Genomic DNA, 20,027 nt, shown 5'->3' on the forward strand with positions numbered 1-20,027 from the left:
GCCATGGTGTTGCATTAAAGCAGAAGTAAGCAGAATGTTTGTGTTAATATAAGTCTTAAATAGTTATATCTTCCGACGGGAATCACTTACATAGAGTGTTTGGTCCGAAACACGGGTCTGTCAGTCACTCTGCTCTGCTGTAAGCCGAGGAGAAAACGTCTTGTATACTTCCTTGTATCCTACAACCTTTATCCAATGAGGAGAGAGAACGGCATGAAGGGCTGTGTGTGCAGCCAAGGGATGCGCGTGAATGTGGTGACGTAGGGACGAGGACCAATAGATCCATGACGAGGGCGGGACTCCATCGGCTGACAAGAACGACCGGATCGCTTACTTCTGCTTTAAGTAGTCATGTTTGTTCCATTTGATCCATGACAATAATCTGTACTGCGTCTGCATGCTAAACTTGTTTTGATTTCGCCTGGGCATGTCTGAAAATTGTGGCCATCTCAGCTAACTTGGCTGCTATACCTGTCATAAAAATCAATTCCAGCTCCATACTCATTAGTACTCCACTCTCACTTTCAGTCTCCATCAGATGTTGTCATTGTTGCTGCTCTTTGGCTCTTTGCTCCTGCTGGACCTGGTGATGATGATGATGATGATGATGATGATGATGATGATGATGATGATGATGATGATGATGATGATGATGATGATGGTGGTGATGATGATGATGGTGATGATGATGATGCTGTTGTGAGTAAACCAAGACAAGATTGCAAGGGTGAAGAAAATCCACCTGCCTAACCCACTAATGCATCAGCCTGCTGGGACGGTTCCCAGTACGTCAGATAGCCAGTCCACTCTTAACCTTAGCCATGATGAGACATTAGATTGTGCATTATTGTTAGGTAACAGTATTCATGAACCACTAATAATCAGTAAGTAATCCATGACAACTGAGTTCTGTCTCTTGTGTAAGCCACCCAAGTCTACATCAGTGTGACATTCACCCATTTATGGTGAAATCCTCATTCAGCTGAATACAGACCAAAAGCATTTCAACTGAACCGTGAGATCATTTACATAACCCTCCAGTTCAAAATTAAATGTGTTCTAGCTCCAAGTATGTGTCAGGATCTTGCACACGCGCATACACACACACACACACACACACACACACACACACACACACACACACACACACACACACACAGTCTGTTCAACTGCCTTAACACACTGTCTGGTATTCCTGTGTTGATCAGTCAGTGTAGGAAGTTTATATTAAAGATCTAATCAAGCATTTACATGTCTCCATGTTAGCCAAACACACAAGCCACACACAGCTCTATCCCTGACACACACACACACACACACACACACACACACACACACACACACACACACACACACACACACACACACATGAATGAGACGTTAAGCTATAAGTTGAAGTGCATTGTGACGGGCTGATTAAAAACATCCCCTGAGCAGGTTATATCAGGTTTGTAAACAGTGGGACATATTATGTTACATTTCTGACTCCGTGAAAACACAGCACTCGTTACCAGGTCCGACCGAGCCAAAATGAAGCAATTATTTTCATATCAGCTCAAATTCCACAGACGTCTGTGATTGCATGACCGAAAGCATAGCATTCCAATTAGGGAACACACACGAATGCTGACACACAGAGGGATGAACACACACACACACACACACACACTTGGAAAGAGTTTGATTCCTAGTGCGTACAACCTTGACCTTCCATTTGTTGGGGGTCCGAGCTATTAGTGCTTGGATGTACTGTGTGTGTGTGTCTGTTGCAACTAATTGCCTAACCAAGAGGTCAATGTTGAGCCAAGGATTTGTTGTTTATGTAACCCGGAGCTGCAGAGATGCAGGGAGAGATAGAAACACAAGCTGAGCCTCCAGCAGCAACACATTCACATTGGTCTAGTAGAGATTAGCACATTCTGTCAGTCATTCATTTATTTCTTCTTCAGGCAACAAGTCACTGAAATTCTCCTGAAGAAATTCCCATATGTTTGGGTTGAGTTACAACATAGTACCTACATTTTTGGTGCGTTTTTGTTTATTTACTGAAAAAATAACATAGTACACGAGGAAACCATGCTAAGTTCAGTAAAAGCTCTTACTCATGGGTTCATAATTTATGAGCTTTATATAACCTGCTGTTTAATATTTTGGAGGTTAATGAAGCATATTTTTTGTGGAAACTCTCTACTGGAACATTGACAAACGCAGCTGCTGGAAACACAGTCAGGAGGTACAAAATACAAATGGCTGGATTTGAATGATCAAGCTGAACAAAAAACGACAAAACAACATAAAGTGGCAGAAAACCATCATCTTTCCATCCTTTTATCAGTGTACATGGACCCATGTCACAGCGGAGTAGTGGTTAGCACTGTCGTTTTTCAGAAGGAAAGACTTGAATCTGCCGGCTGCTGAGGCCTTTCTAGGTGATTTCGACAACTTAAAGATACTGTATGTCCCTCTCTGTGTTTGCTGCAGGATCTATGCATTTTGCAGGACACAGGAGGAAAAAAGTCAAGACAAAACTCTTGAAAGTATAAGGCCTGTGATGTCTACCTTTGCCTTCAACCAGTAACGCCCTGGTCATGACTGAAAATGCAGGATAAAGATGAAATGGAACTTTATGATGGATGTTAATCACATTCTTTTTGAGTGTTGAGTGTTCATAATGTGTATAATGTGTTTCTTGCATGCATGTTTGTTTATTATTACTACTGCTGAGTTTGTGCTGAATATATGTACTTTTGGGACCAATGTTAATTTGCATCTCTGTCTCTCTCCCAATCTCTCCTCATACATATCATGTCTACATCTCAGTTCAGTTCAGTTCAGACAATCAGTTCAGTACCAGACCATGTAAAGAACAAACAAAAACAGAACAAAAAAAAAAAAAACGCACCCAAACTGACAGCTTGGTGGGCTTAGGCCAGAGACGACAGATGTGCACACTGAGCCTTGTGTGGCCCCGTGTGAACTGTCTCACACCGGGGTCAGGCGAGTGGAATAAAAACATTCCAAATATATTGCACAATATAATTTAATGGTAATGTGAAAAACAACCAAACAAAAATAAGCATTGTTTATATTTTACTTTTATCTGAATACATTTTCCCAGCAGTGGTAATAAGGTGGAGAATTTCACATCAACAACTGGAACAATGATGAGACTATGAGCACATGGCAGGCTCATGTGGGCTACTCATGAGATGACTGTGCCTTAAATCCTTTCAACAAAGGCTGTGAAAATCAACAAGAAACAATTAGCTGAGTCCAGTCAGAAACAGACTGGCAGCTTCATATATCCATGACAAACCCAATGAGACTGATTGATATAGTGCATAATAATAACAAATCAAATCACAGAACTGCTGGAGTCACTCAATGTGATTGTCTTTAGAGTAAAAAAATACATCTTAGTGCATTGTACTTACACACACACGCACACACACAACCGCTATTAGGTCATTGGCCTGTTTCCCTGGGCGCAGTGTAATTAATAGTGTCGAGTCAACCAGTTAACAAAGGAGCCTTATCTCTCCATGAACATACTTTCCCTCCACTCCAGGCTGTGTGTGTGTGTGTGTGTGTGTGTGTGTGTGTGTGTGTGTGTGTGCGTGAGAGAGAGAGAGAGAGAGAGAGAGAGACACAGACAGACAGACAGACAGACAGACAGACAGACAGACAGACAGACAGACAGACAGACAGACAGGCAATGCTTTTTTCTTTTACCACCTAATTCTGTCTTGTGCATTTAAAGAGGAGCAAATAAAGGATAGGTCATCTGAGATTGTTTAACAAAATACTTTACATACGTCATTAATCTCAGTGACCTCACACCCTGAGTTCACTGTCTCAATGTAACCGTGACTGATCTGATACTTTATTTTTCAAATAAAACATGACATTTATGGCTGCTATGGTTTTCACTTCACCAGTTCTCAGAGTGAGAGCAACGGCCACTGAGCTGAGCTCTGTACCAAGCAGGAGGTTTTTAAGTCATCAAGGAAACTTCAGGTTTAACGCTTGGCTGATGAGCAGCACTAAGGCTCAACAGGAGACTTTTCTGACTCTGTTCCTATAGTCACTGTGGACTTTACAACACTGAGTCATGACACATCTAGAGATGCTGGGATGAAACACATATTGTGGTGTGTCAGGAAAATGCAGGGGGAGGAGGACAGGACAAAAGCCTGGCAATGGCCTTCAGTGAATGAAGCAACAAGAACTGCCTCCCTCTGGACACCTCCAAAACCAGGGAGGTGCTAACTGACTTTCGAAGAAGGATGTTGAGGCGGTGCTTGCATACCTAGGTGCCTACCTGCATGGGCAGCAAACTGGACCCTGAGTACAGATGCCATCTACCTGAAAAGACAGAGCCAGCTCTTTTTCCTGAGGAGGCTCTCCTCTTTTCTTTCTTTCTTTCTCTTATCAGTATGTTTAGCAGGGTGTTGTCTTCGGTTGTATAGCTTTTCAAAATATCCAGCAGAATTTTCAAAAGAAAATGTGGCTCCTGCTTGTCTCTTTCCCCATGAAGGTTAACACCAAAGATAATTAAAAGTGCTTCTTAAATTTTAACATGAAGCATCAATTTCTTGTAAAGAAAAAATGGGTCATTCCCATTTAAACCTTCATGATTTATAGCTAAGAGTCTTTTTCCATTTCAAGAATTTTTCACATAGCTGACACACACACACACACACACACACATACACACCCACACACCCACACAAACAAAACACCCTATTACCACCCTACCCATTGTTGTTAAGTTCCGGTAGACCAAAAATTCCCACAGTTGGAATGGGTAGCTCAGTACACACACGCACACGCGCGCGCACACACACACACACACACACACACACACACACACACACACACACACACACACACACACACACACTATTACACAATATTAATCACTTTACTTATAATTGAGAAAGCCTTGGTTGATCAGACCCGTTCAGATTCAGATGCGTGAGCATCACTCAAGTAAAAAAAAAAATCCAGTGGGAATTTAAACACCCTGCCCATCAATGGTTTAAAACTCTTCCACATCTGCGGTTATGTTATCTCCTGGAAAGTAGTGGATTGCTTCTCTTGGGTTGGGAATGAGATGTTGACCCCAGTAAAGGAGTTCAATTATAAACTGGAGAGTGCAACATCAGGGCAGTATCTGGAAGGCAAAGCTTTTGATTTACCAGTTGATTTACCTTCCAACCTTGGGCTCTGGGTTGCGACTGACAGAATGATGTTAGAGATACGTGTGACTGAAATGTGTTTCCTATGTTGACTGTTTGGGCTCAGCATTAGGTTAAAAAGTTCACCCAAGGGAGCCTCAGAGTAAAGCTGCCGTCCCATTGCTTCAAAAGGAGATACATTTGGGCATATTCATAGGATGTCTCCTGGACATCTTTCAATGGAGGCTTTTGAGCAGGTCCATATTGTAGGGGACCAGAGGGTAAACTCAAAACATGCTGGAGAGATTATATTTTTCTTCTGGACTGAGATCCCGCAGGAGATCCTAGAAAACATTGCTGGGGAAAAGGGATGTCTGGACTACCTGGCGACAGAAAATGCATTTATGTATGTATGTATGTATGTATGGATGGATGTGTGCATGGAAGGATGAACTAAATATGTATGAATACAAAGGCAAATCAAAAGAAGAGAGAGCCAAATATAAATGCCCCTTTGGTCCAGTGAGCTGTATCGGCCACAGACACACACACACACACACACACACACACACACACACACTCACAGCCGTGCACCTTTATGATGTACCGATACAGTAACTGCATCTCAGATGCAGATGTTTGGCTTTCTCTACATCAGTCTCAGACAGAAATTGTCTGTCACCACCTCTGTTGTTTCTGCTAACTCACTCAGTTTAATCCAAACTGAATATACCTCAAGGAAAAGTCCATTCAGGGAATTTCTTTGTGTGTGTGTGTGTGTGTGTGAATGTTCGGCCTACAGCCCAAGGCCTGTTCAATAACTCTGTCACTCTGTCTTTCTTTGGTTCCTGCCAAGTTATTTCAGCTGAACCTGCTCACACTGTGGACTGGCTTCACCTCAGCACTTGTACCCATCAGGAATGTGAACGCAGCATGAAAATCTCCTCTGATTGGTTGATGGTGAGGGAACTATAATCAGCTCCAGGGATGATTTGATAATCCCTGACATTTTCATTAAATCAATGAGATCTATATGAGTTGCCCTGAAATCGCAACACCACACAGTTGCTTATAGGACATTCATTGTGTCTGGATATTGACAGGATGCGAATCACACACAGGTCTGTTGACATCTGTGCACATGACCTGTAGGAAGTGAGATGTTTTAATCTTCCACAAATGATGTGCATCATGGGCTGCCTGCAACATGAGGCAATGTTGACAGATGACTGACATGACAATAGGCCTTGACATCTTGTGATGGCAGATCTTAAAGAGTTGTTATTGTAATTTATGGAGAAGTATCTTATTTAAAGCACCTTTGACACCTGCTGATTATAAATCATAGCACAGATGGATATGGAAGTGCTTCTGTCTGTAATATTGCCCGTCTTCCATGTCCAATACCTAATAATAAATAACAAAACCTGCGAGATATGAAAACATTTTGTTGTAATAAAATAGCTCTCATATGTAAGACCTGAAAACAAACACGCAAACAGCAAGTGAAACAATGGCAGTATTAGTGGAATCTACTTAGTAAGACTGGTGTAAGCAACGAGCCAGTTAAAGTCTGAGGGGTCAGCAGAGCGAACCTGGGTGCATACGTGACCAGATTAATGGATCGAGAGCATTAGTCCACTGGGACCTTGTAAAGAGGGGAGACACGTCCGGTGGATGCTGGGCTGACCGCTGCTCCTCTCAACTTCTGCCTCACACTCACATGTTAAGGAGTCGGTGTGAAGCTGTACAAGACGAAAACTAAACAACTTCCTTTACACCTTTCGCAATAAAACGGTATTTTTCATAACAATAAATCATAGCAGGTCACACTAAAGTAGTGGTAGTCTAAGGATCACTGCAACTTCAGTGTCTGTCTGCACAATTTCTAGCAGATTTTCTTCAAACTGCCTCTCTGCACAAAAATGGACAGTAAATTGCATGCAAGAATGAAAATAGGTGATAAATAAATAGCCTCATAAGTCTCTTGATTAAATTACTCCCTAATGATTATGCATACTGAAATCATGAAGCAAATGTATTTCAAGAAAGGAAGAAAAAAACCCAATAAAATTAGATTTGATATTTATAGCATAATAGCTTGAGTCACCATGATTGTACTCTTTATATCATGACAACAACCTAATTAAAAGCTAGATAGGTGTTGTGCATTTCCTATCAGTTGGCGATAGAGGTCAGTAGAAAATATTAACTCCATGCACCTTGTGTAGCCTAGTTGACCAGCCAAATAAATGGCCAGTTTCCCACTGGGCTTTTAATTTGAAGGCGGTCAATTCCAGTTCCTGTACCTTTTCGGTTTAAGGGATCTCATTGACGCTGCCGACTCTGACCGGATTTATCTGTTTCCATATGACCGAGCTTACTTTCACAGCGGGGTTCACACTGGAATACTGGACCTTGACAGAGAGACAAAGAAGACAGAGAGAGAGAGAGAGAGGGAGGGAGAGTGAGGGAGTGAGAGAGAGAGAGAGAGAGAGAGAGAGAGAGAGAGAGAGAGAGAGAGAGAGAGAGAGAGGGACTACATGAAACAGTGTTATCAGCGGCAGAAGAAGAGGGGAGCTCACAGACCGGGCAGAGCTTTTTAAATATCCATTCCTATGGTTCTCGGATCATAAACACTTGAGGACTTTATAATAACCATGCACCTACTGGGAATATCTGTTCTACTGGCTTATCTTCTCTACACCAACCTCGCCAGCGACTTCAGCCACAGCAGCTATGATGATTACTACGAGCAGGAGCGGATGGACGAGCCGGTAAGTTTGGAAAAGAAATGGCAAAGAACTTGTATGAAGTAAATTTAGATATCTTTAAATAAGTGTGCGTGTGTGAGTGCGTGCGTGTGTCTCCATGGCTGACATGTGCGATGCTGTTTCACCTGATCCTGTCAGTGAGGGACTATGGTCCATAATGTGGTTTGATAAGGTTATTTAAAACAAGAGCATTTAAAATCCTTCTTTCATAGGTTAAACGCAGCACTATTTAATTAAAGAGGCACTCAGGAATTCAGATTTACTCATGTTAGGCAATAGAAAAGTACCTCTGATGATGTCATGGTGACATCATTTTTTAACTTCTTTTTAAAACAATTTTTAACAAAAAGTTTGCACTGTCAAGTGTAGCATTCATTAGAATAATATTTGATATTTTAAATATGGTCAATCACATAGTGTTTTTTCCCCCGCTGCTGAAATACTCATTCAATTTAATCAAACAAAACAAAAGACAGACACAAACATGTGACCTTTCCAAAACAATCTGCAACTGCCAGTAACAGAAGAATTACATGAATGATGTTGTAACATCGGTGTGCTTTATATAAATTATTAAAATTGTTGTACTTAAAATCATACACTGAATCACAGGCAGGAAATGTGCTTAATGTGTATTTATATCCTGCAAAAACACACCATAATGATCAAACCGTAGCCACAAATTTACTGGGTTTACCACAAGCCTGTAAATGCGCTTGTTCGCCCAGATTTATGTAGACAAATCCCCTAAAACATCTAGAAAAAGTTGTCCAAACTGTACCCAAATTGTTCTCACATGGCTCAAATAAATAAACAAATGAATAAAACTTTTTCACTTTCTCCCACTCAAACGGTATGTGTGTGTGGCTTTGGATAAGTGAAAACAAAAGACGCATTAGTAACAGCCAGCGCTCAGAATGAGAAGCCAAAGCTCAGATCTCACAGTGTATTTTCCTAACTGATCGTAATCATCAGTACTGGTGAGCAGGATATCATTAAAGGTTTACCCTCAGCTTTTTCTACTGAGCCTCTGGATCTAAGAGGTCAAACAGGGTTTTTATGTGTCACACTTAAAATGAGGCATTTGCTGTTTTACACCAGAAAACTAAACTCTCTTGTTTGAAGGCTATTATCTGTCCGTCAAGTGCTGTAATAATAGTTATAGGATTAATATACCATTGAAACATACTTTTCTTTAATGTTATGCCAACGCAGGAGATTTGAATTGAACTGAATTAGCAGAGAAACTAGATAAGAGAGGAAGGGAAACAGCACGAGAGCAGTGAACATTTTCCATCCAAGGGGGAGGATTAGCTGAAGAAAAGAGCCAATGAAGGCAAGTGTCACATAGGTCAAGTGTGTGTGTGGCAGGGCTAGAGTATGGGGGGGGGTTAGGTGCTAAGTAGTATCATGCAGCCATTTGATCATAGTAGATGATGAGCTTCTTCTCCAGCTTCTGCTTTCAACCATTAAAGCCCTAACAGCAATTCTGTGGAATTTAAATAACAACTGCACTTCTCTGCTGTCAAGTGTCTAAGGATTTAAAACACAGATTTAATTTTTTATCCACACTTGATTTGCTTGTTGCATGCTTTAAATGACATTCAGTGGCTTCACATCCTGTCACTTTTTTGACCACTTAATTGTATTGTGGATTTAATAGTAAAGGGATAAAATTGGTCTTTTTACCATGAGTCCACACTTGGTAATTAACAGAAAGCATGTTTTGAGTTTTTATTTTGCAAACTGGGTCAATTTGATGAAGTGGAGCAGAGGCCTATCTATAAAATTGAGTCCAGCCATCCTGTGACGAATGAGTTGCCTGAATTGTATTCTCCATCATTATTACTCGTAATCTCCCTCTCAGTCTCTATCCAAAACTTGTGAGCTGTGGTCAACCTTGCTGGTACTAAAGCTCTTTGGAGCTCGGAGCTCTGGAGTGGAGGCTGGCCGGCTGTGTGGCCCAGCACAAGGCGCTCGTTTGTGGGTGAGAGGAGCAGGAAGACTGGGCTCATGAGCTCGGTCTCTGGAGCTCAGCGGAGCTGCGGTGGTGGCGTTGTGTTCCTACCTGATAAGGAAAGTTACAGAGTGCAGCCATTCAGGCTGCAGTGGCAGCACGATTCATCCTATTAACCGTTTTTCTACCACTTAAATGAGTTGAGAAACATTATTTTAAGGTCGAAAAACTACATAGTGTTGCTCTAAGTGCAGTAAATTACTGAACATCCATATGGCTCTTTTTAAAGTAGATAGAGGGAATATAATAATTAAAAAGATTCGAGCATGGGCAGCAGGCCAAAAATAATTGGGCACCCCTGATCGAGAGCCAACTCAAAGAAAAACAATGAAGACATAGGTCAAACAAGAGTAAATCTTCTTCTGAGTCTCTGAACTTCATAGCCTCCACAAACTCCACCCACACCTAACCCCAGGCCACCCTCACTTCTCTCAACTGGTGATCAGTTGACAGCTATGCCATCTCTTCACGTGTCCAAGGCTTATGTCTGGAGATCTGACCATGATGATGATGATGACCACAAAGTCAATCATCAATTGAATGCCTATAGTGTTCTGGTACCAAGTACCTTTATGGACCTCTCTGAACTCCATTAGGGAGTCTGTTATGTATGGCCAATCGATGACAAGCTTGACAAATGTTGATGTCAGACAGGCTGTTCCTTCCACTCACCCTTTTCATCATTGCCAATATCAGCATCGCAGTCCTGCAGATGTTCTAAAGTCTCCAGGTAGTGCCCTTTCCAGTTCTCCGCCTAGTATTCCTAACAAGGCTAGACACTTCAAACTGATGTTACAATCACAAAAACAATCTGAGCATTCACCCCAGCGATTTGTGGCAACTCTGTCTTTTAAGAGAATTACAACGCAGCAGCACTCAGCTGGAGCCTACTGGGTTTTCCCAAACCGTGATTCACATCTTGGGAAATTGTGGAAAAGAACAACAACAACAACAACAACTCAGCCCTTCCCCAAGAGTCTGGGTCTGATTCCAGTGTCGGTGACATGTCTATAATCCAACATTATTTGTACTGTTGCAACAAGTTTTTGTCCTTCCTCTCAAACTAGACCAGGACTCCCCATGAGGTCTGGCAGAACTGGCAAGGATATGATTAGCCATGCAGGCGATGAGCAATCTAGAGAGATTCTTTCCATTAAACCCATCAAATAATTTTTTTCATTAATATTTTACTATAGTGCTGCCGTAAACTCTTGAATTTACTGATTTCCAGCAAATATACCCTCTGCCAAGCACCAGACATCAGGCTGGCACAGTAGGTACGCTAGTAGGTAGACTCTTTTTTCAAGAGCTGGTGAATACCAAAACAGGAAATTGAAATTACAGTATATTGACTGTATTCAGAAACACTACTTCAGAGTGAATGTTATTCTCTCTGCTGAATGCATAAAATTGTTTGCCAACATGTTATTTGTAAATGAACCTGTTATACTTGCTTGTGTATCTGAACACTTTTATGTTTTCTGTCTACAAGTGACAAGTAAATCAAACTTAGTCATAGTTAAAAGCTGCTGTATATTCATCTTCAAAGAGTAGCTATTCAAGAGAAGTGTGAATTCTGGTTCAGCATTCACACTTAATGTATAGTATATATCAGTTGCTTGTGGGGCTTTGCAGAGCTATGGTGGGTGTACAAAATGACATTCGCTTGACTTCAACGAAAGAACCCAGGTTTCCGTTCTGACAAGGGGTGACAGTACTCTGTCACACATCAATCCACCACATAGCTTGTATATGGTCCAGCTAGATGTTCTATGACTCATTTGACTTACTACTTTTGGCTTCTTGGCAAAGGAAAAATCCCCTGTCAGTTTCTCCAGTGAACCCTGTTGTGTGCCATTTGTCTCCAGAGCTTCCCCAGGAGTTCCTCATTGCTTTTTTTCCTCCTCTATGTTTGCATTGGCTAGTTTTTCCTTCTGACCTCCAAGATCTGAACTTTTTTTTTTTTGCTTCATTGCTTTGGGAGTTTTTGGAGGGTGAACCTTATCGGCCTACCAATCTTTCAACAAATAGGAATCATATTCAAAATAGCGTGTTACTGGGTAAAAATAATTTGTCACAACAGATGAGCATCATTTGTCACAGCTCGCCAAACACAACCGAGTAAGGTTGATTTGGCCATACTTGTTGTTATTGGCAACCTACTGGCCATCAGTGTGCATGTGAGATTTGATGAATCTGAAATTACAAGTGCATTGAAAAAATGTTGGAGCCAATCTCAGCTACACCATGGACAGGTCACCAGTCTATCACAGGGCCGACATGTAGAGACGGACAAGGCATACACGCTTACATTCACAGCTACAGGCAACCATAGACTGTAAAAAGTATGGACTTAGCATCCGTGACGTCACCCATTGGTTTTGGGGAGTCGTTTTTGGGACTCAGATATTGTGGCCTGAACAGCGCCATGTTGGATTTACCGGCCGAGAACCTGCCCACTGGCCTCGAAGCAGCTTTCCACGGACTTCTCGGACCTGTCACTCAATGTTTCCGCGCCCTAATTGGCGAGAATTTTAACCTAATAATAGTAAAACGGTAGAGTTTAAAAAGTGTGTAGAAACTATCGATTGAGACCAAAAAACGTGATGACACCAGGCTTTGATCATGTTTATTGAGGATGTAAAATCAGGTCTATGGAGAATGCTGCTTTCTGACACCAGCCCCCAGAGGCAGCCGAGAGGATTGCAGTTTTTTGAACGCGGAAGTGAGCTTCACTTCTCAGACCAACAACTGCCCCCTTGCAGGCAACCAAGTGAGCATTCAACCTCCTGTGCAGAGAGAGAAGGCCAGAACACCCAGAGAGAACACATGCAGGCACTGCTGCCTCTCACCAACAGTGGTAACCACTGCACCACGATGCCACCCCCGCTTGTCTACCACTTTCTTAAAATATATTCTTGGATTCTATGGTAGAGCATATTTTAAAAGAAGGGGGAAGTCCACTGGTCACTGATGGTAGCGAAAATAAAAGTCATTCATCAACAAAGAAGTTAACACAGTCAACATGATTACTGACTGTGCTGTTTCCAATTCAAACAGGAGTTTCATAGTTGGGGGTCTTTTGAGGCTGATGTTTCACCCTGTCCCAACAGCTGAAGCTTTCATCTCACTGATTTTCAGATCACATTCCTCTGTTTTGTATGCAAGTTCATATTAACCTCTCTTGATAATGTGTCCTCGAAAAACTAGCAAAATCCTATGTCACAAACTTCAGAGCAGAGTGCAGGTGCATTTTCTATCTCTGTCCATGTGGACACTGGATGGAAAATGACAACTACACCTGTCTAAAACCCATGAAGACATTTGTGTTTTTCCTTGCACCAGGTGTCGGCTAGAACCCTGCGTGTTTGATGAGCATGGATGGTAAATGTGGGAATACGCTGTAGAGACCTAGATCATACTCTGTCTCTCTGAAGTTACCAGGAATCGATCCATTTTGCATCATACGTAGCTGAGTTATGCCACTTATCTCAATATACCTGCCACAATGACACAATTATGGAAACTAAAAGCAGTGTAGGTCTCGAAATTATTTCCAGTCGCTAATACATTTTTTGTGAAACGTAAAATCATCCAAAGTAAGTCCATGTAATCACCATTTTTTTCATTTGTTTTCATTGGTTATTCCATACGTAAAGGGAGCTGGGTAATGGACTCTCAAAAACTGTTCTGGGCATTTTTGATACAATCTACACAACATAGAAATTATAAGATTATACGTAGTAGTATAAAACAGAAGCATCTTACCTTGTATGTGGCTGTCCTGTCTCTATCTCATCTTTTCTATTATTGATGCTATGTTAACTACCTCTAGCCCGCTTTGTAACTCAGCAACACATCTCTCGAACACAGTCTCCAGTATGCCATGAAGATGTACCTTATAGGCTGAATTATAATTATTTGTCCTACAAACACCAATTTCTGATTCAGGACATATTTCTTGATCTTGATTCTACATTTCTAGACACCTGTTCATTTAACCTGAGCAAAGAATCAGTCTATGTTCTGTTTCAGGGATGGATTTTTACTTCTGTTTTGCCCCCAAGAAAACCCCTACAGAAACTCAGGTCAAGCTAAGATAAAAAACAAAACAAAAAAACTTTCTTTCAAAATCTGTAAAATTCAATAATCGTTTGATGTAATGATGCAAAGGCTACAATCTGTAATCTGTAGACAACCCTGAACCCCGAAACAGAGGGATGGATGTGGTGAAATACCTGACATGTGACAGCATCACTCTCTGTCTCCCCGAGTCTGTCTCAACATCTCTCCGCTGCTTCCTGTGGGCTTATATTGCTCCATCACTGGCAGCTTCATGGTGAAGATGACTAAAAATAGAATAGCTCTTTCTCCCTTTCTTATGCCTTTATCATGACCCTGTCACCACAGAGTTTGTCTTTCATCTCTCAGTTTCTATTTATTTTATACCCAGCTGCCTTGTCCTCAACCCCCGACCCCCACCCCCTCTCTTGTCTGCCTGTATCTCTTGCCCATATTTCACAACCCCCTGGAGTCTGCAGAGGAATGTGCTGTGTAATTATCAATCATTTTGAAGGAATTTTCAGTGATTTCTTACTGGACATTCCAGCTCAGTCTGATTACATAGCCCGGGTGTGGAGATTTGTGTCCCCTCCAACTGTGTGATCTATAAATATGACTCAAAAATGTCAAATGATCCTGCAGATTCATGCAAGAGGAGATGGGGAGTCTATTTGACATCCTTACAGCTTTTGAGGTTCAAAAGTAAATATCTGCAGGTTTTTCATTTATTTAGACATGTTGGGCAGCTTCACATTCAATTACATTTAGATTTGGTATTTCTTTTCTTTCTTCCTTTTTCCTTTTTTCTTTTCTTTTTTTTTTAAAGTATATTTTGGGGGGCTTTTTTGCCTTTAATGTACAGGATAGTCGAGAGAGGGACAGGAAATGGGAGGCAGAGAGGGCGGGAATGACACGCAGGATAGGGTTGCTTGGCGCGGGATTCAAACCGGGGTCGCCTGCAGTGAGGACTGTAGCCTCAACACATGGGGCGGGTGCTCTACCAACTGAGCTAAACACTGCCCCAAGTGAAAACATGTTTTGACACAAAAACAGGACAATGAAATATACATTAGGCAGGCAAGGACAAAGTGAACAAAACAAACTAAACGCCCTTTTCCACTAGTGCGGTTCGGCTCGGAACGGCACCGTCACTTGGCCGTGCCGAGCCGAGCCGTGACTGTGTAGTGGAAAAGCGCCATAAGGAATACAATATGAATTCACCCTGGTGGGTCTGTGGGAAACAAAAGACAAACTGTGGTCCAACAAATAACACATAAATCACTGAGAGAAAGTTAAAAGACATAGACATTGCGGCAACGAGCCACAGGCCAGACTCAAACCTTGACCACCAGGGCAAAAATACCAGGGCATGCTCTACAAAGACAATATTTCTTATTTTGTGCCTCACAAAGCTCACACCCTTGTTACTGAAACCTTATCTGTCTCCCTCCCTCTCTCTGCTCAATATGTTTTATGTTTAGTTATTCTTCTGTCTCGTGTGTTGGAGGCAAGTCTCAGTGTATTGGAAGTGCTCCTCCCTTTCCCTGCAGTTCTGGAGCAGCTGTGGTGCTCCTCTGCAACTCCATCCACTTTTCATTTCGAATCCCTCCTGGATGATGAGACTAATGCCTCAATACCCCTATATACACTATTAAACTCACAAAATTTGCTGTTTCGCTTGCTTGCATCTTGCCATGGAGAATTCAGTGTTAGATGGACTAATTTTGGGGTGAGTCCCGGTACTATGATTAAGTGTGAAATTAAGGGTCTAACTCTGCTGGTAAAATAAAGAGTGACAGAATTATGTCATTCGGGGCAGAGTATCACGCTCATTAAAAAATGATCTGACCTTTTCAAAATAATTAGCTACTATAGGAGTAACCTGATCTGCTGCACTGACCCCTTCAAGTGTGTGATCATCTCAAATCACTTAGATGGAAACCAGGTGGGGGAGATCGCTCACATGTGTTACATCTACACACTTAGCTCTCAGTCATCCCCTTTATTCTATTTTCATGTCTGATGATCTGTACTTCAGTATTGTCTCAGTCTGATATTTAGCTTTGACTGACATTACTCCGGGATCATCCCTATGTTCCGCGGGTCCTATGTTCCCCGCTTTTCCCCAAAACTGTCCTACAGTATGTTCCCCGCTGTGTATGTGACCGGGGAACATAGAACCGTTTTGTAGAAAAAGGATCCTATGTTCCCCGCTTTTCCCCCAAAGGACCCGGGGAACATGCAATTTTTGGTCCCATACCTGGAAGTGGAGTAGTGACTTTGCAGATTTTTGCCTATTCTGAATGAGAAGTTGAGTTGTGACTTTGAGTGGAAAGTGGAATTGTCCCATTGGTTGGGTTTAGGCAATGAAGAAAGGAGTTGGTTAAAGTTTAGTAAAAAGACCAAGTAGAGGCTAGACAGGCCAGATAGATAGAGTCCAGATAAGTAGAGAGAGTCCATTGAACAGCAACAGTGGGGAACATAGGACCCTTATTTTGAAAAAAGGTCCTATGTTCCCCAGTATGTATTGCGACCGGGGAACATAGGACCCTTTTTGGGAAAACCGGGGAACATAGGTATGCTCCCGTCACTCCCTGCACACTCAGCAGTTGTCAGAGAGAGAGTTGTCAGTGATGATAGTGACTCCCCCAGTACATCATTTGACTTGTTCTGTATTTGATTCTGTATACATCTCATTGTTGTATCAACGGTCACTCTCTTTCAAAAGTGCAAAAAAAAAGAAAAGAAAAAGTTTGTGCAGGTTTTCCAAGCTGTTTTATATGCTGGACCTGTTAAAAGGAATTGAACTTCCTTAGGGATCAATAAGGTATCTCTAAGTCTAAGAGAGGTTAGAATCTCTACTCCAGATTTTCACATCACGCAAACCTTTGTGTTGAGTTTTCATCAAAGTTGAAGTTGAAAAAATTGTGCAGATTCACTTTACCCCCACACTTTTCATGCTGGTGTGATCAGGCCACATTTGTAGATACTATGTATTACAAAATAATCTCTTGTCACTTTAGGACTGAAACGCTGACCAAACTTAATCCGAGCTAATGTAACTGGATAGTCATACTCTCTTTCTCTCATTTTTCTACTCCTTATTATTTCCCTTATTCCCCTCATCCATCCTCTCCTCACCCCCTATCCTGAGCCCACTCAATCTGTCTCATGCTGAAACAGTTTATGTACCAAGAGAATGTTTCATAAATAGAAAACCTCAAGTGTGTGCAGCTGCAGTCAAGTTCAATTAAAAAGTTAGACATCATGCATTTGACCTGTAGTGAATGGAAATAGTTGAAATACACATGCTCCTCGAAGATGCTACACTAAGTGCTGAAAGTCTTTATTTCATTTTAAAATAACACTTCATATCGATAGTCTGGTTTAGTCCTCTGTGTTTAACCAGGACCCCCTCCAAATGACCTGCAGACCTCACCAGTTGCCCGTTGACATGCTGTATTTCAGACTTTGTGGGTCTGAATAGGAGGTGGGTGGGGGGCACGCTGAATGTGAATGAATAGATGGTGAAATAGGGTCAGTGAGGATCAAATGCACAATGCAGGAAGGTTTGTCAGAGCATCTCTCTGTTCAACTGAAAACACAACGTGTTTAAAACTAAATCTCAAAATATCCCTGATTATATCACAGGTTATATCTACAGTTATTTTTTTTATTTTTTATTTTTTACAACCAGTGATTTCATCACACATCAATGGATGGGACAGATATTTTTCTTGGAAGTGGTCCATGTGTATTTAAGGCAGAAGAAACATTACCAGTTATCAGGTCTGTTGTGTATGTGTTTGTCATGGACAAACTATGTAGACAAAATTCTCCCAGCCACCACCAACAGCAGTGTTGTTATGCCTGATTAAGTTCAATATATTGTAGTCCTCTTGACTCGAGTCCAGAAGCTCTGCAGTCAGAGTTTGCTAGTCTGGATTTGATGTTTCACTTGGAGCTGTTCCTGACTGCTGACAGTGAGGCAAATATACTGGACTCATCTGATTATCTGATACTTATGTAAATATGTCAGTCAGAACGGTGACATTGCATAATAGGATTTATGGTAATACAGGTGTATTGAACCACTTTCCTTTCTAAAATATAGCAATTATAAACTCATAAACTCAAACTAATAATTACCATTTAACAGTTTATTTGCAGTAATCTTAGGCTCACCTGCTTTGACTCTTACGTCTACACTCTGTGTGTACTGTTGTATTTGTGGTGCTATTTTTGCAGAATGCTTCACATTCTTTCACTACATTACATGCATGTGTATGTTCTGCCTATTGCTTGACGAGGAGAAGGACCCCCCCCCCCCCCACCAATTTCTTATCCGGTGTATTTTCAACTCTGTTGCTTTTTGTTCCTCACTGCAAGTTAATTGGTTTTCATTACCATTTGTATATGGCACCTGGGCCTTTATTTATATTGGTCCATCTTATCAGAGTACATACCAGAACTCTTCAAATTCCTTTTATTTGTATAGCAATGAATAAAGCACTAATATAATCTAATCTAATATAATCTAATATAATCTAATCTAATCATTTGTCTCACATCTTCGCTACACTTTCTTGTCTCTCCTGGTGTCTCCTGGTGTTTCTCTGCACCTTGCCTTCCTGCATATTAAGAACAGAACATTTTTCTCCTTTTGTAAAGAGTTGCAGATGTTTTGTCTCTCCCTCTCTTTTTCTTGCCCTGTGTGTGTGTGTGTGCGTGTGTGTATGCACGTGTGCGCGTGTCTGGGTGAACAGCTGGTTTAACAATCACAGAAAAGAAAAATCAATGAGCTGCTCAAATTGAAATGTGATTTAAGCTGACATTGTTGCCATGGCATATGTGTGTATGAGAGGCCCAACCTCCATACTTAAACCTGCATATGTGTGCATGCACATTTGTGAACACATGTGAATGTATGTATATGTCTTTAACTGAATATATTTGAACGGAAGATGTAATCTGTGTTTCATTAATTAAATTATACCTGCCCCACACCTGCAAACATCTGTGCCCAAAGAAACAATTAATGAAGATTATCTTAATGGTCCCATTCACAAAAAGCTAATGGGAGTTTTTTTTTTTTTTTTTTTTTTTTTTTACATTAATTAGGTATCACTATGAACATGTGATGTTAGAAGTATATAGATGCAACCAACAGAAGTGGGTGGATCAGTTTTCATGAGAACATATCTGTATGAACTACTGTTCATATCTCTATTTCTGACATCAATGAAACTGTGCTTAACAATGGCCATTTTCTACCATGTTCTACCCATTAGCTTTTAGTTCCCAGCTATGACATGTCTGCTTAAGTGCACACGCCTGGTTTAACAGACTGACTGTCATGTTTCTGTGTAAACACAGATACAGACACTGTGAAAGAAGTGATGGATGAATACAAGCATGTTTCTTTCTTTTGATCTGTACTAATTAAACATTCCCTGTGCAGCTACTGTACATTTTTAAGGTGGAATGTTTTCTTGCATTTCATGCAATGTATAATTGCCATTTGTAAATCGGTCAATACACCTTGAATGTCACTTAATGAAGTAAATGAAAACTACGGTGATTGTTAGCTCTCCTCCATGACAGATACTTTCGTGATGACTGGATCTTCAAGTGCTTGATAATGTATCTTAACTGGCTCCTCTGGGTCTGTTGTGAGACATCGAAAGTCTAAAAATATTTGGTGCTGCAACCATTTCATCCAGTTGTGGATGACATCAGTGGTTGTTGTTCGGTGTGGTAACACACTGGCAGAATAAACTGTGAGTGTGTGTGTGTACAAATGCAAGATCAAACACTTGACTGTTAAACAAATACAGCCATGATGAATTTTTAACTCTAGTACACACAGAGAGAGAAGCAAAACACAAACTACTGACTTGTCGTGAGACCACCAAGCTGGAGGTTTGTATGGCAAAGACAAGTTGTGGTTACTTACTAAACACACACACTTCTCAGTATACAACACATGTTAGC

At 41.2% G+C, this 20,027-nt stretch overlaps 1 protein-coding gene across 1 annotated transcript in view; it reads left to right on the forward strand.

Annotated features, from left to right (window-relative positions):
- The first annotated feature begins 7,532 nt into the window (after positions 1-7,532).
- vegfc (vascular endothelial growth factor c) overlaps positions 7,533-20,027 on the forward strand; it is a 46,853-nt gene continuing 34,358 nt past the window's right edge. Inside the window, exon 1 of the mRNA XM_085780207.1 lies at positions 7,533-7,957. Within this exon, the coding sequence (XP_085636333.1) occupies positions 7,841-7,957 (117 nt within the window). The 5' untranslated portion in view covers positions 7,533-7,840. The remainder of the gene's footprint in view (positions 7,958-20,027) is intronic.

This window comes from Trachurus japonicus, chromosome 1 (genome assembly GCF_045865225.1).
Source record: "Trachurus japonicus isolate A0001 chromosome 1, Traja_1.0".
Taxonomy (NCBI): domain Eukaryota; kingdom Metazoa; phylum Chordata; class Actinopteri; order Carangiformes; family Carangidae; genus Trachurus; species Trachurus japonicus.